The sequence below is a fragment of the Carettochelys insculpta genome, chromosome 22 (genome assembly GCF_033958435.1).
Source record: "Carettochelys insculpta isolate YL-2023 chromosome 22, ASM3395843v1, whole genome shotgun sequence".
Lineage (NCBI taxonomy): Eukaryota > Metazoa > Chordata > Testudines > Carettochelyidae > Carettochelys > Carettochelys insculpta.
Genome location: NC_134158.1, coordinates 11,295,922 through 11,312,075, shown reverse-complemented (window position 1 = coordinate 11,312,075; position 16,154 = coordinate 11,295,922). Strand labels below are relative to the sequence as shown.

Here is a 16,154-nt window from a genome sequence, read left to right as displayed (position 1 = left end):
TGTGGGTGCAGCCGCGGTGCATTGTGGGCGGAACGAGCCCGCGCGGGGCATGCTGGGCCGGGCCGGGCCGGGCGCGGTGCACTGTGGGTGCGCTCGGCTCCCGCAGGAGGCGGTGGCGGAGCCTGGCGCAGGCCCGAGCCCGGGGGGGGTCTGAGGCCCGGATCCCCCCGGCACGGAGCGGGGACCCCCGGGATGGGAGACCGCGGCCGCGGTGAGCGGGGCCCCGCCCGGAGCCGCCCAGCGCAGGGGGGCGGGGCCCGGGGGCAGAAGCGGCGTTGGGGGCGGGGCGGTCTGAGGGGGCGGGGCTTGGGGGCTGTGGGGCGGGGCGGGGCGGGGGGGAGTGAGTGAGGTGGCCGCTGGGGCGCAGGGCTGAGGGGGCGGGGTGGGGGTGGGGGGAGTCAGGTGGCCGCTGGGGTGCAGGGCTGAGGGGGCGGGGCGGGGTGGGGGGATTGAGGTGGCCGCTGGGGTGCAGGGCTGAGGGGGCGGGGCGGGGCGGGGCGGGGGGAGTCAGGTCGCCGCTGGGGTGCAGGGCTGAGGGGGCGGGGGCGGGGTGGGGGGATTGAGGTGGCCGCTGGGGTGCAGGGCTGAGGGGGCGGGCCGGGGTGGGGTGGGGGGAGTCAGGTGGCCACTGGGGTGCAGGGCTGAGGGGGCGGGGTGGGGTGGGGCGGGGTGGGGGGATTGAGGTGGCCGCTGGGGTGCAGGGCTGAGGGGGTGGGGTGGGGTGGGGGGAGTCAGGTGGCCGCTGGGGTGCAGGGCTGAGGGGGCGGGGCGGGGTGGGGTGGGGGGAGTCAGGTGGCCGCTGGGGTGCAGGGCTGAGGGGGCGGGGCGGGGTGGGGCGGGGTGGGGGGATTGAGGTGGCCGCTGGGGTGCAGGGCTGAGGGGGTGGGGTGGGGTGGGGGGAGTCAGGTGGCCGCTGGGGTGCAGGGCTGAGGGGGCGGGGCGGGGCGGGGTGGGGGGAGTCAGGTGGCCGCTGGGGTGCAGGGCTGAGGGGGCGGGGAGCAGCCTGTGTGGCCGGCACCCTGGTGCGTGGAGCTCCAGGTGAGAGTTGCCAGGCTCTGGGAGGTGGCGCAGTAGCATGGTGGGGTGGGTGGGGGCGAGCACCCTGGCCCCGGCGCCGGGCGGCTGGGGTCCGTACTGGCCTGCCGGTGGGAGGGAGGAGGAGAGGGGTCACGCGTGTGGGGTCATTCCCGGTGCTGGGGAGAGCCGCTCGTGACTCCCCGCCCTCCAGGACCAGAGTGTTGTCGGGGGAGCAGCAGAGGACAGTGCCACGTGCTCACAGGGCTCTTGTGTAATAGCTGGGGGAGGTGCAGCATCCAGGCTGACGCTGACCCCAGGTAACCCCAGAGCGAGGTGCTGGGCCACCCGCAGACCTGCCCTTGGTGCCTTGCCTTGTTGAGGGTGCCGTGCTGCCGGGGGGGGAGCTGGCTGTGCCCTGGTCCCCCAGCGGGGTGCCATGCTGTGAGGAGGCCATGTTCCCACATACGAAAAGCTACATCTCCCTAACCAGGTGATAGAGGTGTCATGCTTCAGGGGGTCTGAGCTGTGCCCCATCTCCCCCGCTGGGTGCTAGGGGTTGTCATGCTTCAGGGGGTCTGAGCTGTGCCTCATCTCCCCCGCTGGGTGCTAGGGGTTGTCATGCTGCAGGGGGTCTGAGCTCTGCCCCATCTCCCCCGCTGGGTGCTAGGGGTTGTCATGCTGCAGGGGGTCTGAGCTGTGCCCCATCTCCCCCGCTGGGTGCTAGGGGTTGTCATGCTGCAGGGGGTCCCAGGTGTGCCCCATCTCCCCCGCTGGGTGCTAGAGGTTGTCATGCTGCAGGGGGGTCTGAGCTGTGCCCCATCTCCCCCGCTGGGTGCTAGGGGTTGTCATGCTGCAGGGGGTCCCAGGTGTGCCCCATCTCCCCCGCTGGGTGCTAGAGGTTGTCATGCTGCAGGGGGTCTGAGCTGTGCCCCATCTCCCCCGCTGGGTGCTAGGGGTTGTCATGCTGCAGGGGGTCTGAGCTGTGCCCCATCTCCCCCGCTGGGTGCTAGGGGTTGTCATGCTGCAGGGGGTCCCAGGTGTGCCCCATCTCCCCCGCTGGGTGCTAGGGGTTGTCATGCTGCAGGGGGTCCCAGGTGTGCCCCCATCTCCCCCGCTGGGTGCTAGAGGTTGTCATGCTGCAGGGGGTCTGAGCTGTGCCCCATCTCCCCCGCTGGGTGCTAGAGGTTGTCATGCTGCAGGGGGTCCCAGGTGTGCCTCATCTCCCCCGCTGGGTGCTAGGGGTTGTCATGCTGCAGGGGGTCTGAGCTCTGCCCCATCTCCCCCGCTGGGTGCTAGGGGTTGTCATGCTGCAGGGGGTCTGAGCTGTGCCCCGTCTCCCCCGCTGGGTGCTAGGGGTTGTCATGCTGCAGGGGGTCTGAGCTCTGCCCCATCTCCCCCGCTGGGTGCTAGGGGTTGTCATGCTGCAGGGGGTCTGAGCTCTGCCCCATCTCCCCCGCTGGGTGCTAGGGGTTGTCATGCTGCAGGGGGTCCCAGGTGTGCCCCATCTCCCCCGCTGGGTGCTAGGGGTTGTCATGCTGCAGGGGGTCTGAGCTGTGCCTCATCTCCCCCGCTGGGTGCTAGGGGTTGTCATGCTGCAGGGGGTCTGAGCTGTGCCCCGTCTCCCCCGCTGGGTGCTAGGGGTTGTCATGCTGCAGGGGGTCCCAGCTGTGCCCCATCTCCCCCGCTGGGTGCTAGGGGTTGTCATGCTGCAGGGGGTCTGAGCTCTGCCTCATCTCCCCTGCTGGGTGCTAGGGGTTGTCATGCTGCAGGGGGTCTGAGCTCTGCCCCATCTCCCCAGCTGGGTGCTAGGGGTTGTCATGCTGCAGGGGGTCCCAGGTGTGCCTCATCTCCCCTGCTGGGTGCTAGGGGTTGTCATGCTGCAGGGGGTCCGAGCTCTGCCCCATCTCCCCCGCTGGGTGCTAGGGTACGCTGTGCTGCAGGGTGGTTTCAGCTGTGCCCCGTATGCCCCATTGAGTGCTAGGGGGTGCCATGCTGCAGGGGGGTCCCAGCTGTCGTCCATCTCCCCCCTAGGTGCTAGGGTGCACTGTGCTGCAAGGGGGTCCCAGCTCTGCCCCAGCTCCCTACTGGGTCCTCTGGGGTGCTGTGCTGCAGGGGTCCCACCTGTGCCTCTGCAGGCGCAAGGGAGCGCTGTGCTTTGGGGGTGCCTTGCCGATGGCTAATCGCCTTTTCTTCCCCCAGAATGCAGGAGCCCAGACAGTTCGTCTCTGAGCTCGTCACCCCCGCCGGAGCTCTCAGCTCCACTCCACCCCTCCATGATCAGCACAGCCATGACCTCCTCCATCAACTCACCTGCCAGCAGCTTGGGCTCCCCCTTCCCTGTCATCAGCTCTTCTCTGGGCTCCCCGGGGCTCCCGGCCACACCCTCTGTCGGCTATGGCCCTGTAAGCAGCCCTCAGGTAATGGGAAGGGTGGCTTCTCCCCCATGGGGTGGAGGGGACATCTGGTGGGGGAAGGAGCTAAGGGAAGCTGTGGTGGGGTGGTGAGGAGGCTGGGGTCTCTCCTCACCCGTGGGCTCAATGTCATGGACCAAGCCCTGGGGAAGAGGGTTGGAGTTGCGGGGGAAGCTTCTGTAGGAAGCAGAGAAGCCAGGATCTGCAGCTGGGGGGCGGGGGCAGATGGACAGGCAGTCAATGAGCTGAGGAAGTGGCTGAAATAGGGATGGTTCCCCCAGTTGGCAGAGGACTGGGAGTCACAGATGTGGTGGGGATGGGGACCCATGGGCCTGGGCTGTGCTCCCCTGGGGTGCTGATGCCTGTGAGGAGCTGAGCGAGAGGTTGAGAAGTGTGGTCTGCCCCGCAGTGGGGGAAGGGCCGAAGATCTTGGAGGCTCCCCACACGTGGGGCCATTCCAGCTCCCCTGCCTCCTGTAGCAGCGCAGGGTAGCTGGGTCAGCGCTCCTCTCTCTGCCTCCAGGTTAACTCCACTGTGAACCTGTCCGGCATGCACTCCAGCTCAGAAGATGTCAAGCCCCCACTGGGCGTGCGCAGCCTCCCGTGCCACCCCCATGGGGGCATGATGCCAGGGAAGCGCCTTTGTGCCATATGTGGGGACAGATCATCAGGTACTGGGAGCTGGGACACCAGGGCTCTGTCGCTGGCCCTAGGAGGGGAGTGGGTGTGACGGGCTGGGGACACCAGGGCTCTGTCGCTGGCCCTAGGAGGGGAGTGGGTGTGACGGGCTGGGACACCAGGGCTCTGTCGCTGGCCCTAGGAGGGGAGTGGGTGTGACGGGCTGGGTACACCAGGGCTCTGTCGCTGGCCCTAGGAGGGGAGTGGGTGTGACGGGCTGGGGACACCAGGGCTCTGTCGCTGGCCCTAGGAGGGGAGTGGGTGTGACGGGCCGGGGCTGGGGACACCAGGGCTCTGTCGCTGGCCCTAGGAGGGGAGTGGGTGTGACGGGCCGGGGCTGGGGACACCAGGGCTCTGTCGCTGGCCCTAGGAGGGGAGTGGGTGTGACGGGCTGGGGACACCAGGGCTCTGTCGCTGGCCCTAGGAGGGGAGTGGGTGTGACGGGCTGGGGATACCAGGGCTCTGTCGCTGGCCCTAGGAGGGGAGTGGGTGTGACAGGCTGGGGACACCAGGGCTCTGTCGCTGGCCCTAGGAGGGGAGTGGGTGTGACAGGCTGGGGACACCAGGGCTCTGTCGCTGGCCCTAGGAGGGGAGTGGGTGTGACGGGCTGGGGCTGGGGACACCAGGGCTCTGTCGCTGGCCCTAGGAGGGGAGTGGGTGTGACGGGCCGGGGACACCAGGGCTCTGTCGCTGGCCCTAGGAGGGGAGTGGGTGTGACGGGCCGGGGACACCAGGGCTCTGTCGCTGGCCCTAGGAGGGGAGTGGGTGTGACGGGCTGGGGACACCAGGGCTCTGTCGCTGGCCCTAGGAGGGGAGTGGGTGTGACGGGCTGGGGACACCAGGGCTCTGTCGCTGGCCCTAGGAGGGGAGTGGGTGTGACGGGCTGGGACACCAGGGCTCTGTCGCTGGCTCTAGGAGGGGAGTGGGTGTGACGGGCTGGGGACACCAGGGCTCTGTCGCTGGCCCTAGGAGGGGAGTGGGTGTGACGGGCCGGGGCTGGGGACACCAGGGCTCTGTCGCTGGCCCTAGGAGGGGAGTGGGTGTGACGGGCTGGGGACACCAGGGCTCTGTCGCTGGCCCTAGGAGGGGAGTGGGTGTGACGGGCTGGGGCTGGGGACACCAGGGCTCTGTCCCTGGCCCTAGGAGGGGAGTGGGTGTGACGGGCTGGGGACACCAGGGCTCTGTCGCTGGCCCTAGGAGGGGAGTGGGTGTGACAGGCCGGGTCTGGGGACACCAGGGCTCTGTCGCTCGCCCTAGGAGGGGAGTGGGTGTGACGGGCTGGGACACCAGGGCTCTGTCCCTGGCCCTAGGAGGGGAGTGGGTGTGACGGGCCGGGGCTGGGGACACCAGGGCTCTGTCGCTGGCTCTAGGAGGGGAGTGGGTGTGACGGGCTGGGGACACCAGGGCTCTGTCGCTGGCTCTAGGAGGGGAGTGGGTGTGACAGGCTGGGGACACCAGGGCTCTGTCGCTGGCTCTAGGAGGGGAGTGGGTGTGACGGGCCGGGGCTGGGGACACCAGGGCTCTGTCGCTGGCCCTAGGAGGGGAGTGGGTGTGACGGGCTGGGGACACCAGGGCTCTGTCGCTGGCCCTAGGAGGGGAGTGGGTGTGACGGGCTGGGGACACCAGGGCTCTGTCGCTGGCCCTAGGAGGGGAGTGGGTGTGACGGGCTGGGGACACCAGGGCTCTGTCGCTGGCTCTAGGAGGGGAGTGGGTGTGACGGGCTGGGGACACCAGGGCTCTGTCGCTGGCTCTAGGAGGGGAGTGGGTGTGACGGGCCGGGGCTGGGGACACCAGGGCTCTGTCGCTGGCCCTAGGAGGGGAATGGGTGTGACGGGCTGGGGCTGGGGACACCAGGGCTCTGTCGCTGGCCCTAGGAGGGGAGTGGGTGTGACGGGCTGGGACACCAGGGCTCTGTCGCTGGCTCTAGGAGGGGAGTGGGTGTGACGGGCTGGGTACACCAGGGCTCTGTCGCTGGCTCTAGGAGGGGAGTGGGTGTGACGGGCTGGGGACACCAGGGCTCTGTCGCTGGCCCTAGGAGGGGAGTGGGTGTGACGGGCTGGGGCTGGGGACACCAGGGCTCTGTCGCTGGCCCTAGGAGGGGAGTGGGTGTGACGGGCTGGGGACACCAGGGCTCTGTCGCTGGCCCTAGGAGGGGAGTGGGTGTGACGGGCTGGGGCTGGGGACACCAGGGCTCTGTCGCTGGCCCTAGGAGGGGAGTGGGTGTGACAGGCCGGGTCTGGGGACACCAGGGCTCTGTCGCTGGCCCTAGGAGGGGAGTGGGTGTGACGGGCTGGGGACACCAGGGCTCTGTCGCTGGCCCTAGGAGGGGAGTGGGTGTGACGGGCTGGGGACACCAGGGCTCTGTCGCTGGCTCTAGGAGGGGAGTGGGTGTGACGGGCTGGGGACACCAGGGCTCTGTCGCTGGCTCTAGGAGGGGAGTGGGTGTGATGGGCTGGGACACCAGGGCTCTGTCGCTGGCCCTAGGAGGGGAGTGGGTGTGACGGGCCGGGACACCAGGGCTCTGTCGCTGGCTCTAGGAGGGGAGTGGGTGTGACGGGCTGGGGACACCAGGGCTCTGTCGCTGGCCCTAGGAGGGGAGTGGGTGTGACGGGCTGGGGCTGGGGACACCAGGGCTCTGTCGCTGGCCCTAGGAGGGGAGTGGGTGTGACGGGCCGGGGCTGGGGACACCAGGGCTCTGTCGCTGGCCCTAGGAGGGGAGTGGGTGTGACGGGCCGGGGACACCAGGGCTCTGTCGCTGGCTCTAGGAGGGGAGTGGGTGTGACGGGCCGGGGCTGGGGACACCAGGGCTCTGTCGCTGGCTCTAGGAGGGGAGTGGGTGTGACGGGCTGGGGATACCAGGGCTCTGTCGCTGGCCCTAGGAGGGGAGTGGGTGTGACGGGCTGGGGACACCAGGGCTCTGTCGCTGGCCCTAGGAGGGGAGTGGGTGTGACGGGCTGGGGACACCAGGGCTCTGTCGCTGGCTCTAGGAGGGGAGTGGGTGTGACGGGCTGGGACACCAGGGCTCTGTCGCTGGCTCTAGGAGGGGAGTGGGTGTGACGGGGCTGGGGACACCAGGGCTCTGTCGCTGGCTCTAGGAGGGGAGTGGGTGTGACGGGCTGGGGACACCAGGGCTCTGTCGCTGGCCCTAGGAGGGGAGTGGGTGTGACGGGCTGGGGCTGGGGACACCAGGGCTCTGTCGCTGGCCCTAGGAGGGGAGTGGGTGTGACGGGCTGGGGACACCAGGGCTCTGTCGCTGGCTCTAGGAGGGGAGTGGGTGTGACGGGCTGGGGACACCAGGGCTCTGTCGCTGGCTCTAGGAGGGGAGTGGGTGTGACGGGCTGGGGACACCAGGGCTCTGTCGCTGGCCCTAGGAGGGGAGTGGGTGTGACGGGCTGGGGACACCAGGGCTCTGTCGCTGGCCCTAGGAGGGGAGTGGGTGTGACGGGCTGGGGCTGGGGACACCAGGGCTCTGTCGCTGGCTCTAGGAGGGGAGTGGGTGTGACGGGCTGGGGACACCAGGGCTCTGTCGCTGGCTCTAGGAGGGGAGTGGGTGTGACGGGCTGGGGACACCAGGGCTCTGTCGCTGGCCCTAGGAGGGGAGTGGGTGTGACGGGCCGGGGCTGGGGACACCAGGGCTCTGTCGCTGGCCCTAGGAGGGGAGTGGGTGTGACGGGCTGGGGACACCAGGGCTCTGTCGCTGGCCCTAGGAGGGGAGTGGGTGTGACGGGCTGGGGCTGGGGACACCAGGGCTCTGTCCCTGGCCCTAGGAGGGGAGTGGGTGTGACGGGCTGGGGACACCAGGGCTCTGTCGCTGGCCCTAGGAGGGGAGTGGGTGTGACGGGCTGGGGCTGGGGACACCAGGGCTCTGTCGCTGGCCCTAGGAGGGGAGTGGGTGTGACGGGCCGGGGCTGGGGACACCAGGGCTCTGTCGCTGGCTCTAGGAGGGGAGTGGGTGTGACGGGCCGGGGCTGGGGACACCAGGGCTCTGTCGCTGGCCCTAGGAGGGGAGTGGGTGTGACGGGCTGGGGATACCAGGGCTCTGTCGCTGGCCCTAGGAGGGGAGTGGGTGTGACGGGCTGGGGACACCAGGGCTCTGTCGCTGGCCCTAGGAGGGGAGTGGGTGTGACGGGCTGGGACACCAGGGCTCTGTCGCTGGCCCTAGGAGGGGAGTGGGTGTGACGGGCTGGGGACACCAGGGCTCTGTCGCTGGCCCTAGGAGGGGAGTGGGTGTGACGGGCTGGGGACACCAGGGCTCTGTCGCTGGCCCTAGGAGGGGAGTGGGTGTGACGGGCTGGGGACACCAGGGCTCTGTCGCTGGCTCTAGGAGGGGAGTGGGTGTGACGGGCCGGGGCTGGGGACACCAGGGCTCTGTCGCTGGCCCTAGGAGGGGAGTGGGTGTGACGGGCCGGGGCTGGGGACACCAGGGCTCTGTCGCTGGCCCTAGGAGGGGAGTGGGTGTGACGGGCCGGGGCTGGGGACACCAGGGCTCTGTCGCTGGCCCTAGGAGGGGAGTGGGTGTGACGGGCCGGGGCCCAGGTGCCAGGTCTCACTGACTGCCTGTGGCTGCCGCAGGGAAGCACTACGGGGTGTACAGCTGCGAGGGCTGCAAAGGTTTCTTCAAGCGTACGATCCGCAAGGACCTGACCTACACCTGCCGCGATAACAAGGATTGCATCGTGGACAAACGCCAGCGCAACCGTTGCCAGTACTGCCGCTACCAGAAGTGCCTGGCCACGGGCATGAAGAGGGAAGGTACTGCCCGCGGGGTGCAGCCGGCAGAATGGGCCGGGCCCGGGTCAGAACTGCCTGAGGGGAGACCTCCTTTGGGGGGCTGACAAGTGTTGGCTGGGGTGGGTTCTCACCCAGCCCTACGGGAGTTTTGTGGGGGCCATGGCCTGGGGGAGCCTGTCATGTGCGACCCTCTCTGCCCCCTCCATGGAGCAGCAGTCAGAGGTGGGTGGGAAGTGCCTTGTGGAGTGGGGGGCATTGTTTGGGTGGTTTGTGCCCCCAGCCGTGCGGGGGGGTGGTCTGTGCCCCGTATAACCGGCTTTCCCCCCAGCCGTGCAGGGGAACGCCGGGGGGGGGGGTCTGTGCCCCGTATAACCGGCTCTCCCCCCAGCTGTGCAGGGGAACGCCGGGGGAGGGGTCTGTGCCCCGTATAATTGGCTCTCCCCCCAGCTGTGCAGGGGAACGCCGGGGGGGGGGGGGGGGTCTGTGCCCCGTATAACCGGCTCTCCCCCCAGCCGTGCAGGGGAACGCCGGGGGGGGGGGGGTCTGTGCCGCATGTGACCAGCTTTCCCCCCAGCTGTGCAGGAGGAACGGCAACGTGGGAAGGAGAAGGACGGCGAGGGGGATTTCGTGGGTGCTGCGAACGAAGAGATGCCAGTGGAGAAGATCCTGGAGGCAGAGCTGGCTGTGGAGCAGAAATCGGACCAAAGTGTGGACGGCTCTGGCACTGGGGGCAGCTCGGTGAGCTGGCAGGGTCTCTGCCACGGCTGGGGGGGCTGAGCAGTGTCCTGATGGGGGTGTGTGCGCAGAGGGCGAGGGGGCATTAGGCCCAGGGAGGGAGGAAGCAGGGAGCTCTGGGGAGCGGGGTGGGCTGGGTGGGGTGCTGGTAAGGTGGGGACGGGGCGGGGGGTGACAGCGTTGGAGGCCACGGGGAGAGCGTGGCAGGAGCAGTGAGGGGGCAGCCATTGGGGCTGGGGGGCTGAGGCTGCGTCTGACCCTGTCTCTGACACCAGCCCAATGACCCGGTGACCAACATCTGCCAGGCGGCCGACAAGCAGCTCTTCACGCTGGTGGAGTGGGCAAAGCGCATCCCCCACTTCTCTGAGCTGCCTCTGGACGACCAGGTCATCCTGCTGCGGGCGGGTGAGTGCGTCACCGGGGCGGGACACCTGGCGGGGGGGGGGGGTGTCACTGGGGTGGTACACCTGTGTGTGTGTGTGTCTGTCACCAGGGCAGGACACCTGCGTGTGTGTGCGTGCGTGTGTGTGTGTGTCACCGGGGGTGGGACACCTGCGGTGGCCGGGTGAGTGATGGGTGTGATGGCAGGTGGATGATGAGGGCAGGGCACGTGTGGGGGCTGAGGGAGGGAGGGGCCCCCTGCCGTGGGGTGTGGGTGAGAGGCAGTGGGACAAGGGGGTGTGGCGCCTGTTTCGTGCTGGATCCCGGAGAGCCATACGGCGGGGGGGGGAAAGCAGCTGTTTGCCTTTGCCCCACACAGTGGGAGCAGCTCTAGGCATGGGCACAGGCTGTATGGGGACGTGGCTCCGTGGGGCAGCATTGGCACAGGCTTTGGGAGGGCTTCAGTGGGGCCTGGCCGTGCCCCCCCCCCCCCCCCAGCTCTGCTGAGTGGCTCTCCCTGTCCCCCAGGCTGGAACGAGCTGCTCATTGCCTCCTTCTCACATCGCTCCATCTCCGTGAAAGACGGGATCCTGCTGGCCACGGGGCTGCACGTGCACCGGAACAGTGCCCACAGCGCTGGCGTGGGGGCCATCTTCGACAGGTGGGGCTGGGGCCGTGCCGGGCGGGGGCCGTCGCCATCTTCGACGGGTGGGGCCGGGTCTGGGGCTCTGCCGGGCGGGGGCCGTCGCCGTCTTCGACGGGTGGGGCCGGGTCTGGGGCTCTGCCGGGCGGGGGCCGTCGCCATCTTCGACGGGTGGGGCCGGGTCTGGGGCTCTGCCGGGCGGGGGCCGTCGCCGTCTTCGACGGGTGGGGCCGGGTCTGGGGCTCTGCCGGGCGGGGACCGTCTGCGACGGGTGGGGCCGGGTCTGGGGCTCTGCCGGGGCGGGGGCCAGGAGCTCTGTGCGGGTGTCAGGCCAGTTTTGACGGGCGGGGATGGGGCGCTGGGGCTCTCCGAGTAGGGGGGCCGGCTTCGACAGGTGGGGTAGAGTATGAAGGGGCTCCCCGTTGACTGGGTGAAGGTTCCCAAGTTCGTAAGGGGCTGCGTTTCCCGGCGCCGTGGTGCTGGCGTGGGGCCATTGCTGACTGCAGGGTGTGGGCTCTCCCGACATTGGGGGTGGGTGGGGGCAGGCCAGGCCAGGCCGAGCTCTGGGGTGGGAGGCGTCCCTGGCCCAGTGCCCCCGATGGCTGCTCCCCCCCCAGGGTGCTGACTGAGCTGGTCTCCAAGATGCGGGATATGCGCATGGACAAGACGGAGCTTGGCTGCCTCCGGGCTATCATCCTGTTCAATCCAGGTAAGAGACGTCCCCCGGCCTGCCCCCCCCCCCCCCGTCAGCCCCCACAGCCCCGGCGAGAGACGCCACCCCCACAGCCCTGGCGAGACACGTCCCCCAGCCTGCCCGTCAGCCCCCACAGCCCCGGCGAGACACGTCCCCCAGCCTGCCCCCCCCCCCCATCAGCCCCCACAGCCCCGGCGAGACACGTCCCCCAGCCTGCCCCCCCCCCCCGTCAGCCCCCACAGCCCCGGCGAGAGACGCCACCCCCCACAGCCCCGGCGAGACACGCCCCCACAGCCCCGGCGAGAGACGTGCCCCCCGGCCTGCCCCCTCCCATCAGCCCCCACAGCCCCGGCGAGAGACGCCACCCCCACAGCCCCGGCGAGACACGTCCCCCAGCCTGCCCCCCCCCCCCATCAGCCCCCACAGCCCCGGCGAGAGACGCCCCCCCCACAGCCCCGGCGAGACACGTCCCCCAGCCTGCCCCCCCCCCCCCCCGTCAGCCCCCACAGCCCCGGCGAGAGACGCCCCCCCCACAGCCCCGGCGAGAGACGCCCCCCGGCCTGCCCCCTCCCATCAGCCCCCACAGCCCCGGCGAGAGACGCGCCCCCCCCCCCCCCCGGCCTGCCCCCTCCCGTCAGCCTCCACAGCCCCGGTGAGAGACGCCCCCCCCGTCAGCCCCCACAGCCCCAGCGAGAGATGTCCCCCCCCACAGCCCCGGCGAGACGCCCTCCGGCCTGCCCCCTCCCGTCAGCCCCCACAGCCCCGGCGAGAGACGCCCCCCCCACAGCCCCGGCGAGAGACGCCCCCCGGCCTGCCCCCTCCCGTCAGCCCCCACAGCCCCGGCGAGAGACGCCCCCCCCGGCCTGCCCCCACAGCCCCGGCGAAACGCCCCCCGGCCTGCCCCCTCCCGTCAGCCCCCACAGCCCCGGCGAGAGACGCCCCCCCCGGCCTGCCCCCACAGCCCCGGCGAGACGCCCCCCGGCCTGCCCCCTCCCGTCAGCCCCCACAGCCCCGGCGAGAGACGCCCCCCAGCCTGCCCCCCCCGTTGGCCCCCACAGCCCTGGCGAGACACGCCCCCCGGCCTGCCCCCTCCCGTCAGCCCCCACAGCCGCGGCAAGAGACGCCCCCCCTGGCCTGCCCCCCCCCCGTCAGCCCCCACAGCCCCGGCGAGAGACGTCCCCCCCCACAGCCCCGGCGAGACGCCCCCCCCGGCCTGCCCCCTCCCCACAGCCCCGGCAAGAGACGCCCCCCCCCGGCCTGCCCCCCCGACGGCCTGTGCGATACGGGTGAGAGACGCCCCCCGACGGCCTGTGCGATACGGGTGAGAGACGCCCCCCCCGGCCTGCCCCCCCGACGGCCTGTGCAATACGGGTGAGAGACGCCCCCCCCGGCCTGCCCCCCCCCCCCCCCGACGGCCTGTGCGATACGGGTGAGAGACGCCCCCCCCGGCCTGCACCCCCGACGGCCTGTGCGATACGGGTGAGAGACGCCCCCCCCGGCCTGCACCCCCGACGGCCTGTGCAATACGGGTGAGAGACGCCCCCCCCGGCCTGCCCCCCCCCCCGACGGCCTGTGCGATACGGGTGAGAGACGCCCCCCCCGGCCTGCCCCCCCCCCGACGGCCTGTGCGATACGGGTGAGAGACGCCCCCCCCGGCCTGCCCCCCCCCCGACGGCCTGTGCGATACGGGTGAGAGACGCCCCCCCGGCCTGCCCCCCCGGGGCTGCCTGCTCCTGTCACCTCTTCCTTTTGGCTAAGGGGCTCCCTTAGAGCTTCTCTGCCAATGCTCTGGGCTGGTGCGTGCTCGTCATCCCCCTCAATGTGTTAGGGGCCCCCCTTCGACACCCCCCATCCCCAGGACCGCCGGCGTGTCTTGCTCTCTTTCACCCCTGCAAGGGAGCCCTCCTGGGTGCTGTTTGCCCCATTGTTTCCTCCCTGCGTGGGGACGTTTGTTCCGCGTGCACCGAGGCCTGTGTCTGCGCACTGCCGGGACCAGACAGATCTTCCCCGCAGGGGCTCTGCTCATCAGTGGCTGGTACTGCTCTGGGGTGCGTCCTGAGCAGCTGTAGGCGCCCAGCAGAGGGGTTCTCGCCAGCCTCCCCTATTCCCCGTGGGGTACAGCTGTGTGTGTGCAGGGGGAGGAGGGAGGGTTGTGCTGTGCTGACCCCCATGGGGCCGTGAACATGGTGCTCCCCCACAGATGCCAAGGGGCTGTCGAACCCTGGGGAGGTGGAGCTGCTGCGGGAGAAGGTCTACGCGTCTCTGGAGTCCTACTGCAAGCAGAAGTACCCCGAGCAGCAGGGCAGGTAGGGGGTGAGAGGGGGGTGGTACCCCCGGCAGCAGGGCAGGTGTGCGGGGGGCAGAGGGGGTATCTCAGGCAGTGGGGAGGAGCAGGAGGGGTGGGCAGGCGCCGTTCAGTGGGGCTGGGATGTCTGGCTGGGGGTGTCAGTGAGGTAACAGGGTTACAAGCTCTGCTCCTGGAGCTGCTCCAAACAGCCACTAGGTGGTGCCGGCTCCCTGCTCCTCAGCCCTACTGTGTGTTGGGGGGCGGGGAGGTCCTGTGGGGCAGGGTGGGCAGGGGTCCGGTCTGAGGTGGGGGTGGGGGTGGAGGTATAAAGCCTGGAGTGCTCTGTTGGGGTTGGGTCAGTGGTAAGGGGCACAGGAGGCCGTGTAGGCAGTGGGGTGGGAGGTGTGGGGGTGCCACGTCTCCAGGGAACGTGAGGAGTTGGGGGTGCTGGGTTCCCTGTGTCTGGGGAGCATGGGGAATTTGGGGGTGCTGTGTGTACAGGGAACATGGGGCATTTGGGGGTGCCACATGTACGGGGAACATGGGGAATTTGGGAGTCCCCCGTGTTCGGGGAACGTGGGGAGTTTGGGGGTGCCATGTGTCCAGGGATTGCAGGGGATCCTGGGGCAGTGGCTGAGGGGTCCTTTGTCCTGCCCCCCCCAGGTTTGCCAAGCTGCTGCTGCGTCTGCCGGCCCTGCGCTCTATCGGGCTGAAGTGCTTGGAGCATCTCTTCTTCTTCAAGCTCATCGGGGACACCCCAATCGACACCTTCCTCATGGAAATGCTGGAGGCCCCCCACCAGCTGTCCTGAGCCCCAGCTGACTGCGCCTAGAGCGAGTGACGCAGCCCACAGCAGCTCCCCGGCGCCCACCGCTGGGCTGGGGGCTGCGGACTCTTTGGGGGCTGCCAGGAGAAGGCAAAGGGGTAGTGTTTTGTCAGTTCCCATGTTTGGGTCCCTGGGCATGGCCCCCCTTTACCCATCCCTGGTTTGGGAGCCCCTGAGGTGTACCCCGTGTGCCTCTCCAGAGCTGGGGTGGCCCCAGTCCATTCCCCAGCCATGGGCTATGGGGCTTACCTCATTTCCCCAGTTGCTGGCTCCCCTGGAGGTACCCTAGTCCCATGTCCATAGTGGGGTTCCCGGGCTGACCTCCCAGATCCCCTCAGCGCTTGGCGACACCCCTGTTCTGCAGCGCTAGGGGCAGCAAGTCAGAGGTTTCAGGTGGGGGGTGAGAGGAGGATGCCCCCGATTTCCTCCCTGTGAAAAAAACAAACCCTGTCCCCCGCTGTGGTCCCCATGCAGCAGGACCCCCGGGGCAGGGATGCCTGACCCAGCCCCTCCCCTCGGGGGGGCCTCCAGGGGTTCTTGGCATGTTCCCAGAACCCAAAGGGGGCGTCTTTTAGCAACATCTCCCCGTGCTCCTAGCCCCGCGCCCTGTGAGGCAGTGGGGAGACTCCCTTGCTGCTGGGGGTGGCCACGTCCCTGGGGGCAGAGCTGACTCCCCAGGGCCCCTGGGTGCGGCTCCTGCCCGGGGAGGGAGACACGTGGGCAGGGGCAGCTCTCCTCTGTCGTCAGTTTGTTCACGATGCCCCTTGCCCTCCTGCCGTGGGGGGCAGTCCCGGGGCGGGGGATGCCCTGCACTGGCCCCCACCGCCCCATTTCTCAGGCACCCGGTTAGCACTTTGAACCCACGTCCTGCACCCCTCCCCCACCTCAATCTATGCAGCAGGTACCGGGGTCCCCCCATTGCTGTGGGGTGGGAAAAGCTGCCCTCCCTCATGGTCCAGACTGCGGCCATGCCCAGTCACACTACTGTGGGGCGGTGCCTGTGTTGGTCCTATGGCCTCCTGGGGGTCTGGCTGTGAGCCAGAACTCTGACCAGGGTCCCTTGGGGGGCAGCCCCCCCCCCTTGCAGGCTCAGGGGCACCCCTGCCGGGACAGTTTGTTTGAGTTGCTGTGGGGGGACGGGTGGCTTGGGTGGGGGCCCTGCCTGAGCAGAGCCCCCCAATGCGCTCTGCCCTTCTCCCTGTCTGCCCCCCAACCTCCCGGTCAGTTTCGCTTTTATTATTATTAACACCCCCCCCCCCCCCCCGCTTTGAGTTTCAGTGATTAAAGCTGCTGCTTTTCAACCAGGGACAGCACCTCCCCCTGGTAGCGACGCGCCATGGGCAGCCCCCTCCTCACCCCCCAGCCTGGGACGGGGGAGCTCTCGGGGCCGGGGGGCAAAGGTGTGTTCTGCAGAGCGGGATGGGGACCTGTCGGGAGAGCCGCAGGGGGTTCAGCCAGGCTTGTACCCAAAGGGGGAGGGAAATGATCGGGATGTGCCCCACCCCTGCACAGCTAAGCCCCTTCGACCCCCCCCCGAGTGACACCCCCCCTGCACAGCTAAGCCCCTTCGACCCCCCCCCGAGTGACACCCCCCCTGCACAGCTAAGCCCCTTCGACCCCCCCCGAGTGACACCCCCCCTGAACAGCTAAGCCCCTTCTACCCCACCCCCGAGTGACACCCCCCTGCACAGCTAATCCCCTTCGACCCCCCCGAGTGACACCCCCCCTGCACAGCTAAGCCCCTTCGACCCC

The 16,154-nt window shown here is 69.8% G+C and overlaps 1 protein-coding gene across 5 annotated transcripts; it reads left to right on the top strand.

Moving 5' to 3' along the window:
• The first annotated feature begins 62 nt into the window (after positions 1-62).
• RXRB (retinoid X receptor beta) lies at positions 63-15,703 on the top strand. 5 transcript variants are annotated; one of them, XM_075015908.1, is made up of 10 exons: positions 63-211; positions 3,217-3,419; positions 3,951-4,098; positions 8,678-8,857; positions 9,411-9,574; positions 9,847-9,976; positions 10,481-10,613; positions 11,213-11,304; positions 13,490-13,595; positions 14,240-15,703. In XM_075015908.1, exons 1-10 carry the CDS (start codon positions 193-195, stop codon positions 14,385-14,387), a joined length of 1,323 nt encoding a protein of 440 aa, XP_074872009.1. In that variant the 5' UTR covers positions 63-192; the 3' UTR covers positions 14,388-15,703. The 5 variants fall into 5 exon arrangements, with proteins under 5 accessions (XP_074872009.1, XP_074872012.1, XP_074872008.1 ...); XM_075015911.1 differs by having other exon boundaries at positions 3,217-3,434; positions 11,238-11,304; XM_075015907.1 differs by having other exon boundaries at positions 3,217-3,434.
• Positions 15,704-16,154: the final 451 nt, after the last annotated feature.